At 39.3% G+C, this 19,835-nt stretch overlaps 1 protein-coding gene across 6 annotated transcripts in view; it reads left to right on the top strand.

Annotated features, from left to right (window-relative positions):
• Positions 1-19,835, top strand: part of LOC149418725 (uncharacterized) — a 253,323-nt gene that overhangs the window by 224,303 nt on the left and 9,185 nt on the right. For 5 of the 6 annotated variants that reach the window (XM_089638951.1, XM_089638947.1, XM_089638950.1 and 2 more), the window contains exons 3-5: positions 16,476-16,738; positions 18,061-18,192; positions 18,815-18,977. In XM_089638951.1, the coding sequence (XP_089495077.1) occupies positions 16,476-16,738; positions 18,061-18,192; positions 18,815-18,977 (558 nt within the window). The remainder of the gene's footprint in view (positions 1-16,475; positions 16,739-18,060; positions 18,193-18,814; positions 18,978-19,835) is intronic. The other variant, XM_089638948.1, reaches the window with a different exon arrangement.

Here is a 19,835-nt window from a genome sequence, read left to right as displayed (position 1 = left end):
TGACTTTGAGTAAAAAACTGAGACGTCAAAAAAGGTCCAGGGCGTAAAAGATGTGACTGTATATCCATTATTTTGCTAGTATGATTTTTATTCTGTCAAGTTGTATCCATTATTTAGTAAATAAATATAAATTTTATAAAGCACGTGTATTTTTATTTCGTATTTTATCAAAACCGTGTCAATCATCCCCCTATCTACTCAAAAGACGCAGGTGTTCTAGCGGCCGACCGATTCATTTACAAGTAGCAATAATACCTAACTGTACTGAAGTCGAGATTTGATACCGTCCCCTTAATACATATCAACAAACAAGTCCTGCTAAGCCAATTGAATTGGCTTGTCAACAGGTGCTTAAAGTTTAGTTACATATTATACATTTTTATAAGTTATAATTTACATCTTCTATCTACAGAATCAACAATTTTTTTATACAATTTTTCATACATACTAAAGTAATTTTTTTTTTCCGATAGCCAATTTTTCACCATATATTTAACCTTATTCATAGACTTACATTGCTTTATAGTGTCAGGTAATAAATTAAATATCTTCGGTACGTTGATTCTACATCACATTTGGTGTCGATCTGTGGTGTGGTGTAACTTTTTTTCATTTTGAGTGCTCGTTTTCGAGTAAATCGAGTCGTAAAAAATCGGTCGCTGGGGATTAATAGCAGCTGTTTATTGTCTTTTAAAATACATCGAAATGTAGACACCGCTCCCAAAGTCTTTAAATGTGTTCGAAAAATTAGTTTTTTTTTTAGTTCTCTTTGGTTTGTTTCCCGCTTGTACTGCGGGTTTCCGGACACTGTGTATATCACAAGTATACTTTACTTCTCATAAACGAAACACGCAACAGAAAGCTATGGTTTTTAGAACAGTCTGGAGCGTGTGACTGTGACATGACTGTTGCACCAACTGGGGCATGTTGCGAGACCAATGAGAGTGAGTAGAAAGAGATGGGGAAGAGGTAGGTCGGGGAGTACCTTCCTATCTATTTTGATCCGGTCCAACACGGCTGAAGCCATTTCAGGCCGAGTGGTAAATATTATCAGTATCGACCACCATCGAGAATCGGAAGGCTCATTAAAATGGCTCTAGCCATATTTTGTGACAATTTGCAAAACAGCCAGGTACTTCCCAACCTTCCTCTACCCCATCTCCTTATCTTCCCCACTTTTCTTCAGCCTCACAGCATACTATCTTGGAAATGCCACAGTCCCCACCAGCTCCGAACTCGGCTGTAACCGAAATGTGAGAACTTTTACAGTTTAGCAAGGATAATAAATTCACAACATCGCAGTACAATAAATCTTCCAACAACGTAAAACAAGATGCTGCATTATAATATTATTATATTATGCAGGTCCACCAAATGGACGAACTTATATATAATATAACTTGCAGTTATCATAAACTATTCGCCTAGTTTCTTTGGAAAACCAGTACTGTTTATCTATGTTAACGACCGGCAAACAAATATCATAATTTCTCCGCGGATGTTTTAATTAGAATGTTTCGCCTGCGGAGCACTCCCCCCCAACACTTCTACTCCTTGCACTGAGACTGGGATCCCACAACATATAACCCTACGTCATCTGATACACAGATGAAACCACTTTGTAACACGGACGTTTAGTAAGCTTTGAAAACTGGTCTGATGTTCCGTATAGTGATTAAAATTGGCAACCTCTTTTTTGTGAACAATGTACGTTAAAAGATACAAAAATGGAAATGTTTTGTTGTAGTAAAGAAGGTTGGTAATTCAGAAAAAATTGGTAGCCCGGTACTTTTGTCAGTTTTTTTTGTGAGTACCGCACAAGAGTCCCAACTGCTCCCTACTAACGAAAGCCAGTGGGACTATGGCATTCCCATTTGGGGTATATTGTAAGGCGCAAGGGAAGGTTTTAGCTAATAGGAAGGTTGGGAAATGTCATCAGTTAGCGTTAAAAAAATACATTAAAAACAAAATATCATCAAACAGATCACGGGATTCTTCAATGGGGTGATCTTGACCTCAGTCATACGTTGATTTCATTCATGCATTCAAATGCAAGTCAAATCCACCTACAAAAATAGGTTCTCCCCTCCCCTCCAGCGTTTTAGGGTCGTATATGACCGGGCGTTCATATTTTATAAAAGTATTTTTATCTTTTCTTCTATCATGCGGATATACATAATTTTTTGACGTTAGAAGGAGAAATAATAATTATTGCTAGTTTGCCTCAAATATTAATACTGGTTCTCTCAATTTTTCTATGATATGAGTAAAAAATTAAGTAAAAATGTTAGCGTTTTTTACATAATTTTTCACGTTTGATATTAAAATTTTATTATTTATAAATCGTAATGTTTATTTCAAATGCGTCCATCGGAAAGATAATTTTATCTAGTATCTAAAACAGTATTTGTTTTTACGGAGAATTAAAAAAAAATAGATGTACCTACATAGGGCATTTGAAATACACAGAAAACATTGCAAACTGAACAAATGTGATGAAAGTACTGAACAGTTAATTCTGACGGATGGCTGAAGTACGTGGATGACGTTTTATCTACTCTTATGAACCCCTATCCTAATAAAACATTTCCGTTAAGACGTAGTTTGGTAAAAAAAAAAATGTTTTACAATTTCCATGACTATTCAAAATTTGGAATCCTCTAGGTTGCGGAACCAGCAAGTCATTCTTTGAGGCTTGCCAAATTACCAAGCCACAATCTGTGTATCAGATGACGTAGGGTTATGTGTGTGGGCTCCCGGTCTAACTTACCAGTTGTGTTTTTGTCACAAACAATTTAAATGTCCGATGTAATCCCGCGATGTCTGCCAAAGCTCCTCCTTACGTAAATTGTTGCAGCTGCCGCCGAGTTAGTGCCTGGATAATCTGTAAGGAGTTAGGGGGGTTGAAACTAACACGGAAAACTTGTAATTAGGATTACGTTAGGTAGATATGGACTAAGGAATACTTATTGTGCGGATTCGAAACCCGACGGGGGAAAGTTTTTTTTGGCTTATTTAATACATACAGGGTGTTAAGGGACGTACTTGAATTAACGATATTTTGGTCTTCGGTGACTTTTTTAATGTTTTTTTTTTCAAAATTAAAAAAAAAAATCGATCAATTTTTCAAAAAATTCTTCCACATGTCGACATTGGTCACTCAGCCAACCCCCTCACATCGACCCTAGCTGTCCAATTCCTACTAATGTTCTATGTTTTTGTAGAAAAAAAAAATTAATATCAATAGAATCACTTAACTTAATACGTCCCTTAACAATCTGTATAAATTAATTTTAAGTAAAATTAAAGATGTGTTGGGAACAGTTGGAACTTTTGTGCGGTATTCACATAAAAAAGAAAAACAAGTAGGTAACATAACATAAAACTACATATATTTTACTTTTTGCATGATTTGCTACTTGAATGAACTTTGCATTAGAAAAAAACACTAATTATTTAGATCAGCAAGTGAGACATCACCAATTGGGGTATGTTTATTGTGAGGCTGAAGATAATGGAGAGGGGAAAGAGATGGGAGAGAAGAAGATGGGGAAATACCCAACTATTCAGATCTGGTCATCAAACATGGCTAAAGTGATTTGAAGCAACATTTCAATTCTGAATGGCGGTCTTTCAAAGTGGAACGTACCGCACATTTATATTAGAATTTAGTCGGAAGGAGACAAATAACTACCTACTAGTTAGTGGTCGTCACTAAATTCCCCCAGCCGTCTATTCTGGTAGCGAGGTTTATTTATAACAGCCTCTTATCTCTTGTTGCTTGAGAAATCATAGAAATTAATTTCCCTTGGTGATAAATGTATACTCATCCTCACTATCTCGGCCCGGTATTTCAGTTGCTCTTTATTAAGCCGCCGAATTCCCATTTTTTACCGATTTAGAACAAGTTTCTCTTTAACTATTAAGTTCCAAAAAAATGTTATCTTTGAAGATAATATCTATACATGTGTTATGCCCAAACATTAATTGTATGAAATTCCCTCGATAGAAAAAAATCGCAAAGTAAGCTCCGAAAACTATTAAAAACACGTTTTGTTCTGTTATTTAATATTTTATAGGCATGAAACTATTCACAGTGTATCTTTAAATGCAATTAAAGCATTTTTAGAGAGATTTTTGCTATATTTCAAACGAGTCGTGTTTTATTAAATATTTTCCCAATTTTCGCTTAATTTTAATCGTTTTTTTTTTAATATTAGCGCTCTTCCTCTAACATTCGTAATTACGTATCTCCCTTTCAAAACATCTTCGAACGCTTACTACGGGGCCTTAAGCTTCGCTATATGTGAGAGTCAAGTTGCTCTCTGGTAAAAACCTGGAAACCCTGACAAGATAAGCCGACAATATAATAGATTCATTATTAAGCGTACTCATAATTTCTTTCATCTACTCTTTTAACCTTTCGAACGCCAGCTCAACCTTAAGGCGAAGCTTAATGCTAAATCACTATTTTGATTTATTTTTATAACGAATTGGTGTACATTTATGAACACCAAAAAATATGCTTTAGATAAATTGAAGTTTTCCTATCGTTTCGCTTGAGTAGAATACAAATAAAATAATAAATTACTCAGTTAAAAATATAAATGCACACAACTAAAAAAAATATTTTTTCAATAGAAATGTATGAACGCGTAAAGGAAACAACTTTAAAAAATACAGTATTATAGCTATGATTATCTGTGACAGTTTCACTTGATTAATTTTTTTGCTTTCTTATAAAATTAAATACAAAATAAATAAAAACCAGTTTTGTGCTTGAAATCGAACATTTCTAGACTCCGTTTGTCAAGCGATTTTAATGCCTATTACCTACAATATAAGGTATACCAAGAATATACACATTTTTGGCTTGTAGCTTCAGTCTTTCCTAATTTCTAGAGCACAGAATAAAATTATCCAAGTGTCCGTTTTTTTATTCTCGATGGCGTCTTTTCTGGCGGATAAGGAATGAACCCGCGCGGAATGTTGCGAGTGTTTTGTCGCCGAGGCAATTCAGGCAAAACTAAGTATAAATAAGACAGTAAAATAACCGCGGGACATTATTTGGTATTCGCGAGGTTCTGTCACGTACTCCACTCCACCCGCCAACTCGCCTAATCAAATACTAATCGAATAAAAATAAGTTATACTGTACCCAACCGGATTATTGGATGGATTCGAACATTCTGTTGCCGTCTCACTTGGACGTGAGCCTCTCGCTTACCGCATTGTCTGATTGTCTCAAACTTTGGGCGATCATTATTTGAATGGGCTAATTTTCAAGGCGAGCCGGTAAAAAGCGCGATCTTTGACCATGACTTGCGAGTGTGAACGATTTAATTCTTTATATTGGTGAAGTTCTTGTTCCTAGAACGTAAACGTGTTGGAAATTTATGGATTTATTAGATGGCAATAAAAAATAATTTTATTATTACGTCACTGTGACGACACCAATGTTTCGTAAAACACTGTAGGTACGTCAGAGTATAGTGAAGTCAGACTATCAATAATTTTCATTGATAAATGAGTGTTTACGAAAATTTTATTGAAATCAAAATGTCTTAATCTCCTTTCTCAAATAAAGGTTTCGATTCAATCTCATTCCTATTCCTACCACTCCATTAGTTACATTCATAGACATATGAATATTAGTAGACCTGCCCTAAGTGATTAAAAGCGTATTATCCCCACTCCCCATACCGGTTCCATTGGAGCCGGCTGTGCTCGCGTATGGCCTCAAGTGAAATTTGAAAACGTGACGTCATCATTCTTGTGCGAACTATGGTCGAGGCATCATCGGTTCATTTTACGAAATAAGACTGCAAAATGTTGACTTGTGATATGAAAACTTGTAAAAATAGATGTGAAAAAGAGAATAAACCCAATTGTCGTATTACATTCCATAAGTAAGCATTATTTTACTTTATTTTAAGCTTATTCACACCGTATTATATGGATCAGTTTTAGAAACATATACTATCACATCACAATGTAGCGATTCTCAAGTGTGCTCATCGTTGTTTACTGGGGTAAGTAAATTATGAAACATTTGTAAAAGTGTCTTAAATAAATACTCTGAAACTAACTACGACTCTGAAAATAGAAGCTGCCTTACTTTGCCGAATTTGGACTTCGCAAATTAGTTCATAACGTGGCGAGTAATTTGCGCTCCCATGTAAAAATGTCTATTCATTCAAAAGCAGATTTTACTTTTAAGAACTAAATGGTGATATTATAATGCGAGATGCCTATTTACTGTCAGATTGATTTATTGACGAATCACAGTCAGCCTTACCCCCTTCGTTCTTCAACAGTTGATTTTACCCCTCGCCATTATCTTCTCATCTATTAATTCCTATGTCTGTGGTTACATTGCTATTGATCTACTTGAAAATGCAAAAGGTTTATGCTATTTATTTTAATTATAACAAAGAGAGTTTGGGATGTGGATAACTAGATGAAGCAATATAATTTATTTAAAAAAATTCTTTTCAATACTTTTTGCTTTCTTGAAGTGAACTAAAATAGTTAACTCTCTTTAGGTGTTTCCTTAGTCTAGGTCACACAGTTTACTTTCTCCAGGAGTCCAACTGACGTTGTTAACTCTCTTTAGGTGTTTCCTTGGTCTAGGTCACACAGTTTACTTTCTCCAGGAGTCCAACTGACGATGTTAACTCTCTTTAGGTGTTTCCTTGGTCTAGGTCACACAGTTTACTTTCTCCAGGAGTCCAACTGACGTTGTTAACTCTCTTTAGGTGTTTCCTTGGTCTAGGTCACACAGTTTACTTTCTCCAGGAGTCCAACTGACGTTGTTAACTCTCTTTAGGTGTTTCCTTGGTCTAGGTCACACAGTTTACTTTCTCCAGGAGTCCAACTGACGTTGTTAACTCTCTTTAGGTGTTTCCTTGGTCTAGGTCACACAGTTTACTTTCTCCAGGAGTCCAACTGACGTTGTTAACTCTCTTTAGGTGTTTCCTTGGTCTAGGTCACACAGTTTACTTTCTCCAGGAGTCCAACTGACGTTGTTAACTCTCTTTAGGTGTTTCCTTGGTCTAGGTCACACAGTTTACTTTCTCCAGGAGTCCAACTGACGTTGTTAACTCTCTTTAGGTGTTTCCTTGGTCTAGGTCACACAGTTTACTTTCTCCAGGAGTCCAACTGACGTTGTTAACTCTCTTTAGGTGTTTCCTTGGTCTAGGTCACACAGTTTACTTTCTCCAGGAGTCCAACTGACGTTGTTAACTCTCTTTAGGTGTTTCCTTGGTCTAGGTCACACAGTTTACTTTCTCCAGGAGTCCAACTGACGTTGTTAACTCTCTTTAGGTGTTTCCTTGGTCTAGGTCACACAGTTTACTTTCTCCAGGAGTCCAACTGACGATGTTAACTCTCTTTAGGTGTTTCCTTGGTCTAGGTCACACAGTTTACTTTCTCCAGGAGTCCAACTGACGATGTTAACTCTCTTTAGGTGTTTCCTTGGTCTAGGTCACACAGTTTACTTTCTCCAGGAGTCCAACTGACGTTGTTAACTCTCTTTAGGTGTTTCCTTGGTCTAGGTCACACAGTTTACTTTCTCCAGGAGTCCAACTGACGTTGTTAACTCTCTTTAGGTGTTTCCTTGGTCTAGGTCACACAGTTTACTTTCTCCAAGAGTCCAACTGACGTTGTTAACTCTCTTTAGGTGTTTCCTTGGTCTAGGTCACACAGTTTACTTTCTCCAGGAGTCCAACTGACGTTGTTAACTCTCTTTAGGTGTTTCCTTGGTCTAGGTCACACAGTTTACTTTCTCCAGGAGTCCAACTGACGATGTTAACTCTCTTTAGGTGTTTCCTTGGTCTAGGTCACACAGTTTACTTTCTCCAGGAGTCCAACTGACGTTGTTAACTCTCTTTAGGTGTTTCCTTGGTCTAGGTCACACAGTTTACTTTCTCCAGGAGTCCAACTGACGTTGTTAACTCTCTTTAGGTGTTTCCTTGGTCTAGGTCACACAGTTTACTTTCTCCAGGAGTCCAACTGACGTTGTTAACTCTCTTTAGGTGTTTCCTTGGTCTAGGTCACACAGTTTACTTTCTCCAGGAGTCCAACTGACGTTGTTAACTCTCTTTAGGTGTTTCCTTGGTCTAGGTCACACAGTTTACTTTCTCCAGGAGTCCAACTGACGATGTTAACTCTCTTTAGGTGTTTCCTTGGTCTAGGTCACACAGTTTACTTTCTCCAGGAGTCCAACTGACGATGTTAACTCTCTTTAGGTGTTTCCTTGGTCTAGGTCACACAGTTTACTTTCTCCAGGAGTCCAACTGACGTTGTTAACTCTCTTTAGGTGTTTCCTTGGTCTAGGTCACACAGTTTACTTTCTCCAGGAGTCCAACTGACGTTGTTAACTCTCTTTAGGTGTTTCCTTGGTCTAGGTCACACAGTTTACTTTCTCCAGGAGTCCAACTGACGTTGTTAACTCTCTTTAGGTGTTTCCTTGGTCTAGGTCACACAGTTTACTTTCTCCAGGAGTCCAACTGACGTTGTTAACTCTCTTTAGGTGTTTCCTTGGTCTAGGTCACACAGTTTACTTTCTCCAGGAGTCCAACTGACGTTGTTAACTCTCTTTAGGTGTTTCCTTGGTCTAGGTCACACAGTTTACTTTCTCCAGGAGTCCAACTGACGTTGTTAACTCTCTTTAGGTGTTTCCTTGGTCTAGGTCACACAGTTTACTTTCTCCAGGAGTCCAACTGACGTTGTTAACTCTCTTTAGGTGTTTCCTTGGTCTAGGTCACACAGTTTACTTTCTCCAGGAGTCCAACTGACGTTGTTAACTCTCTTTAGGTGTTTCCTTGGTCTAGGTCACACAGTTTACTTTCTCCAGGAGTCCAACTGACGTTGTTAACTCTCTTTAGGTGTTTCCTTGGTCTAGGTCACACAGTTTACTTTCTCCAGGAGTCCAACTGACGTGGTTAACTCTCTTTAGGTGTTTCCTTTGTCTAGGTCACACAGTTTACTTTCTCCAGGAGTCCAACTGACGTTGTTAACTCTCTTTAGGTGTTTCCTTGGTCTAGGTCACACAGTTTACTTTCTCCAGGAGTCCAACTGACGTTGTTAACTCTCTTTAGGTGTTTCCTTGGTCTAGGTCACACAGTTTACTTTCTCCAGGAGTCCAACTGACGTTGTTAACTCTCTTTAGGTGTTTCCTTGGTCTAGGTCACACAGTTTACTTTCTCCAGGAGTCCAACTGACGTTGTTAACTCTCTTTAGGTGTTTCCTTGGTCTAGGTCACACAGTTTACTTTCTCCAGGAGTCCAACTGACGTTGTTAACTCTCTTTAGGTGTTTCCTTGGTCTAGGTCACACAGTTTACTTTCTCCAGGAGTCCAACTGACGTTGTTAACTCTCTTTAGGTGTTTCCTTGGTCTAGGTCACACAGTTTACTTTCTCCAGGAGTCCAACTGACGTTGTTAACTCTCTTTAGGTGTTTCCTTGGTCTAGGTCACACAGTTTACTTTCTCCAGGAGTCCAACTGACGTTGTTAACTCTCTTTAGGTGTTTCCTTGGTCTAGGTCACACAGTTTACTTTCTCCAGGAGTCCAACTGACGTTGTTAACTCTCTTTAGGTGTTTCCTTGGTCTAGGTCACACAGTTTACTTTCTCCAGGAGTCCAACTGACGTTGTTAACTCTCTTTAGGTGTTTCCTTGGTCTAGGTCACACAGTTTACTTTCTCCAGGAGTCCAACTGACGTTGTTAACTCTCTTTAGGTGTTTCCTTGGTCTAGGTCACACAGTTTACTTTCTCCAGGAGTCCAACTGACGTTGTTAACTCTCTTTAGGTGTTTCCTTGGTCTAGGTCACACAGTTTACTTTCTCCAGGAGTCCAACTGACGTTGTTAACTCTCTTTAGGTGTTTCCTTGGTCTAGGTCACACAGTTTACTTTCTCCAGGAGTCCAACTGACGTTGTTAACTCTCTTTAGGTGTTTCCTTGGTCTAGGTCACACAGTTTACTTTCTCCAGGAGTCCAACTGACGATGTTAACTCTCTTTAGGTGTTTCCTTGGTCTAGGTCACACAGTTTACTTTCTCCAGGAGTCCAACTGACGATGTTAACTCTCTTTAGGTGTTTCCTTGGTCTAGGTCACACAGTTTACTTTCTCCAGGAGTCCAACTGACGTTGTTAACTCTCTTTAGGTGTTTCCTTGGTCTAGGTCACACAGTTTACTTTCTCCAGGAGTCCAACTGACGTTGTTAACTCTCTTTAGGTGTTTCCTTGGTCTAGGTCACACAGTTTACTTTCTCCAGGAGTCCAACTGACGATGTTAACTCTCTTTAGGTGTTTCCTTGGTCTAGGTCACACAGTTTACTTTCTCCAGGAGTCCAACTGACGATGTTAACTCTCTTTAGGTGTTTCCTTGGTCTAGGTCACACAGTTTACTTTCTCCAGGAGTCCAACTGACGTTGTTAACTCTCTTTAGGTGTTTCCTTGGTCTAGGTCACACAGTTTACTTTCTCCAGGAGTCCAACTGACGTTGTTAACTCTCTTTAGGTGTTTCCTTGGTCTAGGTCACACAGTTTACTTTCTCCAGGAGTCCAACTGACGTTGTTAACTCTCTTTAGGTGTTTCCTTGGTCTAGGTCACACAGTTTACTTTCTCCAGGAGTCCAACTGACGTTGTTAACTCTCTTTAGGTGTTTCCTTGGTCTAGGTCACACAGTTTACTTTCTCCAGGAGTCCAACTGACGTGGTTAACTCTCTTTAGGTGTTTCCTTTGTCTAGGTCACACAGTTTACTTTCTCCAGGAGTCCAACTGACGTTGTTAACTCTCTTTAGGTGTTTCCTTGGTCTAGGTCACACAGTTTACTTTCTCCAGGAGTCCAACTGACGTTGTTAACTCTCTTTAGGTGTTTCCTTGGTCTAGGTCACACAGTTTACTTTCTCCAGGAGTCCAACTGACGTGGTTAACTCTCTTTAGGTGTTTCCTTTGTCTAGGTCACACAGTTTACTTTCTCCAGGAGTCCAACTGACGTTGTTAACTCTCTTTAGGTGTTTCCTTGGTCTAGGTCACACAGTTTACTTTCTCCAGGAGTCCAACTGACGTTGTTAACTCTCTTTAGGTGTTTCCTTGGTCTAGGTCACACAGTTTACTTTCTCCAGGAGTCCAACTGACGTTGTTAACTCTCTTTAGGTGTTTCCTTGGTCTAGGTCACACAGTTTACTTTCTCCAGGAGTCCAACTGACGTTGTTAACTCTCTTTAGGTGTTTCCTTGGTCTAGGTCACACAGTTTACTTTCTCCAGGAGTCCAACTGACGTTGTTAACTCTCTTTAGGTGTTTCCTTGGTCTAGGTCACACAGTTTACTTTCTCCAGGAGTCCAACTGACGTTGTTAACTCTCTTTAGGTGTTTCCTTGGTCTAGGTCACACAGTTTACTTTCTCCAGGAGTCCAACTGACGTTGTTAACTCTCTTTAGGTGTTTCCTTGGTCTAGGTCACACAGTTTACTTTCTCCAGGAGTCCAACTGACGTTGTTAACTCTCTTTAGGTGTTTCCTTGGTCTAGGTCACACAGTTTACTTTCTCCAGGAGTCCAACTGACGTTGTTAACTCTCTTTAGGTGTTTCCTTGGTCTAGGTCACACAGTTTACTTTCTCCAGGAGTCCAACTGACGTTGTTAACTCTCTTTAGGTGTTTCCTTGGTCTAGGTCACACAGTTTACTTTCTCCAGGAGTCCAACTGACGTTGTTAACTCTCTTTAGGTGTTTCCTTGGTCTAGGTCACACAGTTTACTTTCTCCAGGAGTCCAACTGACGTTGTTAACTCTCTTTAGGTGTTTCCTTGGTCTAGGTCACACAGTTTACTTTCTCCAGGAGTCCAACTGACGTTGTTAACTCTCTTTAGGTGTTTCCTTGGTCTAGGTCACACAGTTTACTTTCTCCAGGAGTCCAACTGACGTTGTTAACTCTCTTTAGGTGTTTCCTTGGTCTAGGTCACACAGTTTACTTTCTCCAGGAGTCCAACTGACGATGTTAACTCTCTTTAGGTGTTTCCTTGGTCTAGGTCACACAGTTTACTTTCTCCAGGAGTCCAACTGACGATGTTAACTCTCTTTAGGTGTTTCCTTGGTCTAGGTCACACAGTTTACTTTCTCCAGGAGTCCAACTGACGTTGTTAACTCTCTTTAGGTGTTTCCTTGGTCTAGGTCACACAGTTTACTTTCTCCAGGAGTCCAACTGACGTTGTTAACTCTCTTTAGGTGTTTCCTTGGTCTAGGTCACACAGTTTACTTTCTCCAGGAGTCCAACTGACGATGTTAACTCTCTTTAGGTGTTTCCTTGGTCTAGGTCACACAGTTTACTTTCTCCAGGAGTCCAACTGACGATGTTAACTCTCTTTAGGTGTTTCCTTGGTCTAGGTCACACTGTTTACTTTCTCCAGGAGTCCAACTGACGTTGTTAACTCTCTTTAGGTGTTTCCTTGGTCTAGGTCACACAGTTTACTTTCTCCAGGAGTCCAACTGACGTTGTTAACTCTCTTTAGGTGTTTCCTTGGTCTAGGTCACACAGTTTACTTTCTCCAGGAGTCCAACTGACGTTGTTAACTCTCTTTAGGTGTTTCCTTGGTCTAGGTCACACAGTTTACTTTCTCCAGGAGTCCAACTGACGTTGTTAACTCTCTTTAGGTGTTTCCTTGGTCTAGGTCACACAGTTTACTTTCTCCAGGAGTCCAACTGACGTTGTTAACTCTCTTTAGGTGTTTCCTTGGTCTAGGTCACACAGTTTACTTTCTCCAGGAGTCCAACTGACGATGTTAACTCTCTTTAGGTGTTTCCTTGGTCTAGGTCACACAGTTTACTTTCTCCAGGAGTCCAACTGACGATGTTAACTCTCTTTAGGTGTTTCCTTGGTCTAGGTCACACTGTTTACTTTCTCCAGGAGTCCAACTGACGTTGTTAACTCTCTTTAGGTGTTTCCTTGGTCTAGGTCACACAGTTTACTTTCTCCAGGAGTCCAACTGACGTTGTTAACTCTCTTTAGGTGTTTCCTTGGTCTAGGTCACACAGTTTACTTTCTCCAGGAGTCCAACTGACGTTGTTAACTCTCTTTAGGTGTTTCCTTGGTCTAGGTCACACAGTTTACTTTCTCCAGGAGTCCAACTGACGTTGTTAACTCTCTTTAGGTGTTTCCTTGGTCTAGGTCACACAGTTTACTTTCTCCAGGAGTCCAACTGACGTTGTTAACTCTCTTTAGGTGTTTCCTTGGTCTAGGTCACACAGTTTACTTTCTCCAGGAGTCCAACTGACGTTGTTAACTCTCTTTAGGTGTTTCCTTGGTCTAGGTCACACAGTTTACTTTCTCCAGGAGTCCAACTGACGTTGTTAACTCTCTTTAGGTGTTTCCTTGGTCTAGGTCACACAGTTTACTTTCTCCAGGAGTCCAACTGACGATGTTAACTCTCTTTAGGTGTTTCCTTGGTCTAGGTCACACAGTTTACTTTCTCCAGGAGTCCAACTGACGATGTTAACTCTCTTTAGGTGTTTCCTTGGTCTAGGTCACACAGTTTACTTTCTCCAGGAGTCCAACTGACGTTGTTAACTCTCTTTAGGTGTTTCCTTGGTCTAGGTCACACAGTTTACTTTCTCCAGGAGTCCAACTGACGTTGTTAACTCTCTTTAGGTGTTTCCTTGGTCTAGGTCACACAGTTTACTTTCTCCAGGAGTCCAACTGACGATGTTAACTCTCTTTAGGTGTTTCCTTGGTCTAGGTCACACAGTTTACTTTCTCCAGGAGTCCAACTGACGATGTTAACTCTCTTTAGGTGTTTCCTTGGTCTAGGTCACACTGTTTACTTTCTCCAGGAGTCCAACTGACGTTGTTAACTCTCTTTAGGTGTTTCCTTGGTCTAGGTCACACAGTTTACTTTCTCCAGGAGTCCAACTGACGTTGTTAACTCTCTTTAGGTGTTTCCTTGGTCTAGGTCACACAGTTTACTTTCTCCAGGAGTCCAACTGACGTTGTTAACTCTCTTTAGGTGTTTCCTTGGTCTAGGTCACACAGTTTACTTTCTCCAGGAGTCCAACTGACGTTGTTAACTCTCTTTAGGTGTTTCCTTGGTCTAGGTCACACAGTTTACTTTCTCCAGGAGTCCAACTGACGTTGTTAACTCTCTTTAGGTGTTTCCTTGGTCTAGGTCACACAGTTTACTTTCTCCAGGAGTCCAACTGACGTTGTTAACTCTCTTTAGGTGTTTCCTTGGTCTAGGTCACACAGTTTACTTTCTCCAGGAGTCCAACTGACGTTGTTAACTCTCTTTAGGTGTTTCCTTGGTCTAGGTCACACAGTTTACTTTCTCCAGGAGTCCAACTGACGTTGTTAACTCTCTTTAGGTGTTTCCTTGGTCTAGGTCACACAGTTTACTTTCTCCAGGAGTCCAACTGACGTTGTTAACTCTCTTTAGGTGTTTCCTTGGTCTAGGTCACACAGTTTACTTTCTCCAGGAGTCCAACTGACGTTGTTAACTCTCTTTAGGTGTTTCCTTGGTCTAGGTCACACAGTTTACTTTCTCCAGGAGTCCAACTGACGTTGTTAACTCTCTTTAGGTGTTTCCTTGGTCTAGGTCACACAGTTTACTTTCTCCAGGAGTCCAACTGACGTTGTTAACTCTCTTTAGGTGTTTCCTTGGTCTAGGTCACACAGTTTACTTTCTCCAGGAGTCCAACTGACGTTGTTAACTCTCTTTAGGTGTTTCCTTGGTCTAGGTCACACAGTTTACTTTCTCCAGGAGTCCAACTGACGTTGTTAACTCTCTTTAGGTGTTTCCTTGGTCTAGGTCACACAGTTTACTTTCTCCAGGAGTCCAACTGAAGATGTTAACTCTCTTTAGGTGTTTCCTTGGTCTAGGTCACACAGTTTACTTTCTCCAGGAGTCCAACTGACGTTGTTAACTCTCTTTAGGTGTTTCCTTGGTCTAGGTCACACAGTTTACTTTCTCCAGGAGTCCAACTGACGATGTTAACTCTCTTTAGGTGTTTCCTTGGTCTAGGTCACACAGTTTACTTTCTCCAGGAGTCCAACTGACGTTGTTAACTCTCTTTAGGTGTTTCCTTGGTCTAGGTCACACAGTTTACTTTCTCCAGGAGTCCAACTGACGTTGTTAACTCTCTTTAGGTGTTTCCTTGGTCTAGGTCACACAGTTTACTTTCTCCAGGAGTCCAACTGACGTTGTTAACTCTTTTCAAGTGTCCAGCTAACATTGTTCACTTTATTCAGGTGTCCAAACAATCCTCATGCACCTTTATACAAACATACATAAATACTAGACAAAAATTTTAAATACTCGCTGTACTCGAAACAATAATAAAGAAATTCCTGTAATGTATACTACTTTCGGACAAAGAAATTTTAGGTACATTGCAACAAGATTGTACAAGACTTCCAGAGAACATTAAAAAATGAGATACTCTAACATTTTTTCAAAAAGAACATTATAATTTGGATAAAAAGTAACAATAGGGCCTTTACCGGTGCCCTCACCCAAATCCGAAACTATTTATTTAACAAAAATATTGAGTGTTTATATTATAATAATTAATTAATTACTTTCAATTATTATTGCTTCGCCTCCACCTTCTACATTGATTCTTGAATTGTTTAATTTAAAAAAACAAAAAAATACTGATTTTATTTTATCTGGCATTTTCACAATATTGTATTAGCTAAAACCTAGTTAACAACCACCATGTAAATTGCCATCTCAACACAGGCGTTCCACACCTAGTGAGATGGGCAATACGTCACTACTGTAACTAAATGTAATATTAAAATAAAATAAATAAATAAATATAAGTGTAGGTATACTCACAAGTATTTAAAGTAACTATTAAAATGACTGCCTCAACACAGGCTAGCCGCTAGCCTTACTAGCCTAGTGAGGCATGTTATGAGAATCCTCAACTTTATATAATTGTTGTGTATTCTATCTATTTACATGTTTATAGTTACAATTTTTTATTTTTTTATTTTTTTATTCCTTTTCCGATTTTATGTCCGGGTTAAATCTTCCCCATAGACAAACTAAACCCTTCCACACACTTTTCCACAAATGATCATCTAGTCAATCAACATTATGCAAGTGCATTATATAAGCAAAATAAATACAAAACAATACAAGAACAACACGTCAACTCACCAGAGATCAAATGGGAAAATAATTCACCGACTCCAGATATTTTCATATCAGAGGGTTCGGCTCGGTAGAACTCCTAACAGGGCCTATAAATCCTACTGATCCCTCAGCATAAATATTTAAAATTATTATTATTATAAATATTATAAATATTGTTACCAACAATAGCAGAGCGGACACATTCGTAAAAAACCAAGATGATTATTTATTCTGCCGTCATAAGTAAAAATAAATTTTCAATGGTCACATTAGAATATATGAGACCTTTTTCATGTTTATCAATCTGTTATCTTGTTGAATCTAATAGTTGATGTTTTGCAGGTATGCAACTGGTTTATCAACGCGCGGCGGCGCATCCTGCCGGAGATGATACGTCGCGAGGGGCACGACCCCCTGCACTACACTATATCACGGCGCGGCAAGAAGCTGAGCGGGGGCGGAGGCGGCGGGGGCGCAGGCGAGGGGGGCGCGGCACCGGCCTCGCGCCGCGCCTGGGACCAGGCCAGCAACGTGTCCTCGCAGGAGGCCAAGCACGCGCAGCTGGCGCAGGATCACGACTACGATGATGGCCTGCTGGTCTATAGGTGAACATTGCTTTACCTTATAAAACCATGTACAAACTATTGAAAGAATACAATATAAATTCTTAGGCTTTTTAAGTGATAAAAATATTCTTATCAAAAAATTTTTTACTGTCTTGGTATTCCTGTATAAAATTCTAAATGATGCATTAGATAGTCCAGAATTGCTTGCATTGATAAGCTTTCGAATTCCTCTACGTAATACTTGAAGTCAGGATTTATTTTGGTGCAGAAATTCTGGGACTAACTATCATATGCATTCCTCATTGTCCAGAATACCAATGGAGGGAAATAATTATGCTGAGTCAGTGGACGTCTTCAATTTATCACTAAACAAATACGAAAGATTGTTACTGAGGGCAGTTCAGTTATGTATACAGGGTGTATTGGCATGTACCCGACAAACTTTAACCAGCTATTCCTTAGCATATTTGGAGTAAAAAATCTTATGTGCACTTTGCTGTCCGGTAACGTTTTTTTTTAATAAAAAAATTATTATTCATATTTTCACCACATGTCACCACTGTTTTATCCTTTGTCAAAGTTTGAACACCTATCTGACAATATTTTATTCGAATTCCGTTGAATAATGCACGTGTGTACAGATTGGCGCACTTTTACAATCACAACGAAATGGCACGGCACCATTCGTCTCATTTTTAACTATTATTATTTAGTGTGTGCGAAAGAGCGAAGACGCTTTTCGACATACTTGCTTATAACAGCTGTTGAACACGAAAAGCAATGCCAATGACAGTGATGACAATGAATTGAAAAAAAAATGCTACCGGACAGCAAAGTGCCCATAACATTTTTTACTCCAAATGTGCTAAGGAATAGCTGGTTAAAGTATGTCGGGTTAGTGCAGATACACCCTGTATAATTTTTCTATTTCTCTGTAAAAGCCCCTAAAAAGGATGTTAATAATTAAATTAATATTCAAACCAATTTGCCGTTACATTAACTGTAAAACCTGCTAGACAAAGTGTTAGTGAGGGGATGGGATACTGACAGAAAACAGCCAAGACTAATTTGTGAAAAGGCAATACTGCAGATCTCCGACTTACAAACTCGTCGAGAAGGCTCATATTTATCTGTACCAGATGAACACATCGATCAAAAATTATCAAATCTCCAAAGTTTTTCTTCAACTTGAATTCAATTTTAATGACATATCTGGGGCCTAGAAATCGGAAGGTCTCGTGTAAATAAAAAAAATCAGTTTTCTTTCAAATCGGTGTCTAGTGTTGGTTTTCTGTCCAGTGATTTAGGAGCTTAATATTGTCTAAAATGGGACGAATACAAGATGGAGGAATTTGTTACAGAAGTGATGAGGACCAGGAGGAGTACTCCAGCTCCACCCCCAGCGAGGAGGAGGTGAAGTACGACCCCTCCGTGTGGCAGTCCGTCATCCGCTACGGCACAAACGACAAGGAGAACCACCCCGCATCCAGAGGGTAACTTATCTTTTGAATACACCATAAATTAGACAAAAAATCCTTGACAGTGTTGTTTATTTTGTAAACAAGTTAAAATTAGTTACCTACAAGGTTGAAGTTTCGCAAGAGGAATGCACAGAAACGCGTAGTTAAAAACATTACAATTAAACATTTATATTCTGACAGTTTTAAATTTCGATCTGTTGTAGCGAATTTTATTTTTTCTTTCCTCAAAGTGATTTTTTCAAAAATAACTTTAATAAGGTTTCCAAATTCAATCCAAAACACAATTTGTATGAAATAGAACCTGCAGCCAGCCGATCCTCTAACTGGACTTACAGGTCAGTACGGAATTGACTTTAACTGAAAGCAGTAAGAATGCATGATACCAAGATCACTCCGTTCCATGTACGGCGCCAATATAAATACAACGGTGAACGGTGCAGCACGGCATCATTGTTGCCAACTCACATTGCCCACATTTTTACTGCACCTGGTTTATGTCGATCCCATATCGATCCATGAGGGAGCGAGACTGAGCTTAATATAACTTTAACAATATTGAATGACGTCTTGTTTCCCAGAAGATGCGTCACAACTCTTCTGACTTGTAACAAATATCATGAATTTATTGTTATAGGTCCAGTTCCGAGGCTATGTCGGTGCCACACAGCGAGGCCATCAACGTGGCGCCCTACTGGGCCGCGGCACACCCTCAGCTGGCGCACCTGCCCCAGCTGCCGCACCCCCTGCTGACGGGGGCCGCCGGGGGCCCCGCCCCCCGCAGGCACCCTCGCGTACAGGTACTATGCTACCCACTACCCTACATAATATATATATATTTATACTTTAGTATTTGGAACTCCAGGATGTGAAATGGCACATTTAGATATTTACTATCAGAGAATTGGCTTCACCAAACTTGTTGCTAAGGGTCAGTTATTACAAACTCCAACCAATTTGATAACCAACAAATAGACCACCAACACCATATTTAATTACTTAAATTAGAGATGTAACAATACTTGTTTTTGCCGATCCGGTATCGATATGACCATGGGGCTTTCAAAACGTTTGTACCACCGGTTTAGCCACTTCACAAACCCATATTAACTATTTCCTTACGGTGTTAAAAAAATTGATTGCTACCCTGCTGTGCTATACACTCAGTAAATATATATATATATGAATCCTATACCTGCTATATCCGATTTTTGACAAAATGATCTGAGTATGACATCTTGTTCACATTTTTGCGAGCAACAAGAGGAGCCTAAAATTGAGTTTCAAAACCCTCCTTATCACGACCAAAAACCATGTTAAATGCGAGTGAGAAACCAAATCCGCTATATCATTGAGAAAGTTACTGTTATCAAAACGCGCTATATCGGATTCAACCAATCACAAGCAGTTATTTTGCCAAAATACAATATGGCAGCTGCTCTGATGCCACGCTCGTGTCAAAATGATCTACGCGTGTGTTTCTAAACCCGCCATGTCAGCTCAGTTGACTTTCAAAAGCCTCTATATCACGAAGTGAGTATCAAAATCGGCTTTATCCATTTTATTTATCGAAATTACTTAATTATTGCTAGACATTTATAGAAAAATAAATGCTTTTCAAAATTTTATTACTCCAATTCATTATATAAAAAATTGTA

This window comes from Hesperophylax consimilis, chromosome 13 (assembly GCF_061612785.1).
Source record: "Hesperophylax consimilis isolate HC1 chromosome 13, BYU_Hcon_1.0, whole genome shotgun sequence".
Classification (NCBI taxonomy): domain Eukaryota; kingdom Metazoa; phylum Arthropoda; class Insecta; order Trichoptera; family Limnephilidae; genus Hesperophylax; species Hesperophylax consimilis.
This window is presented reverse-complemented; position numbering and strand designations above follow the sequence as displayed.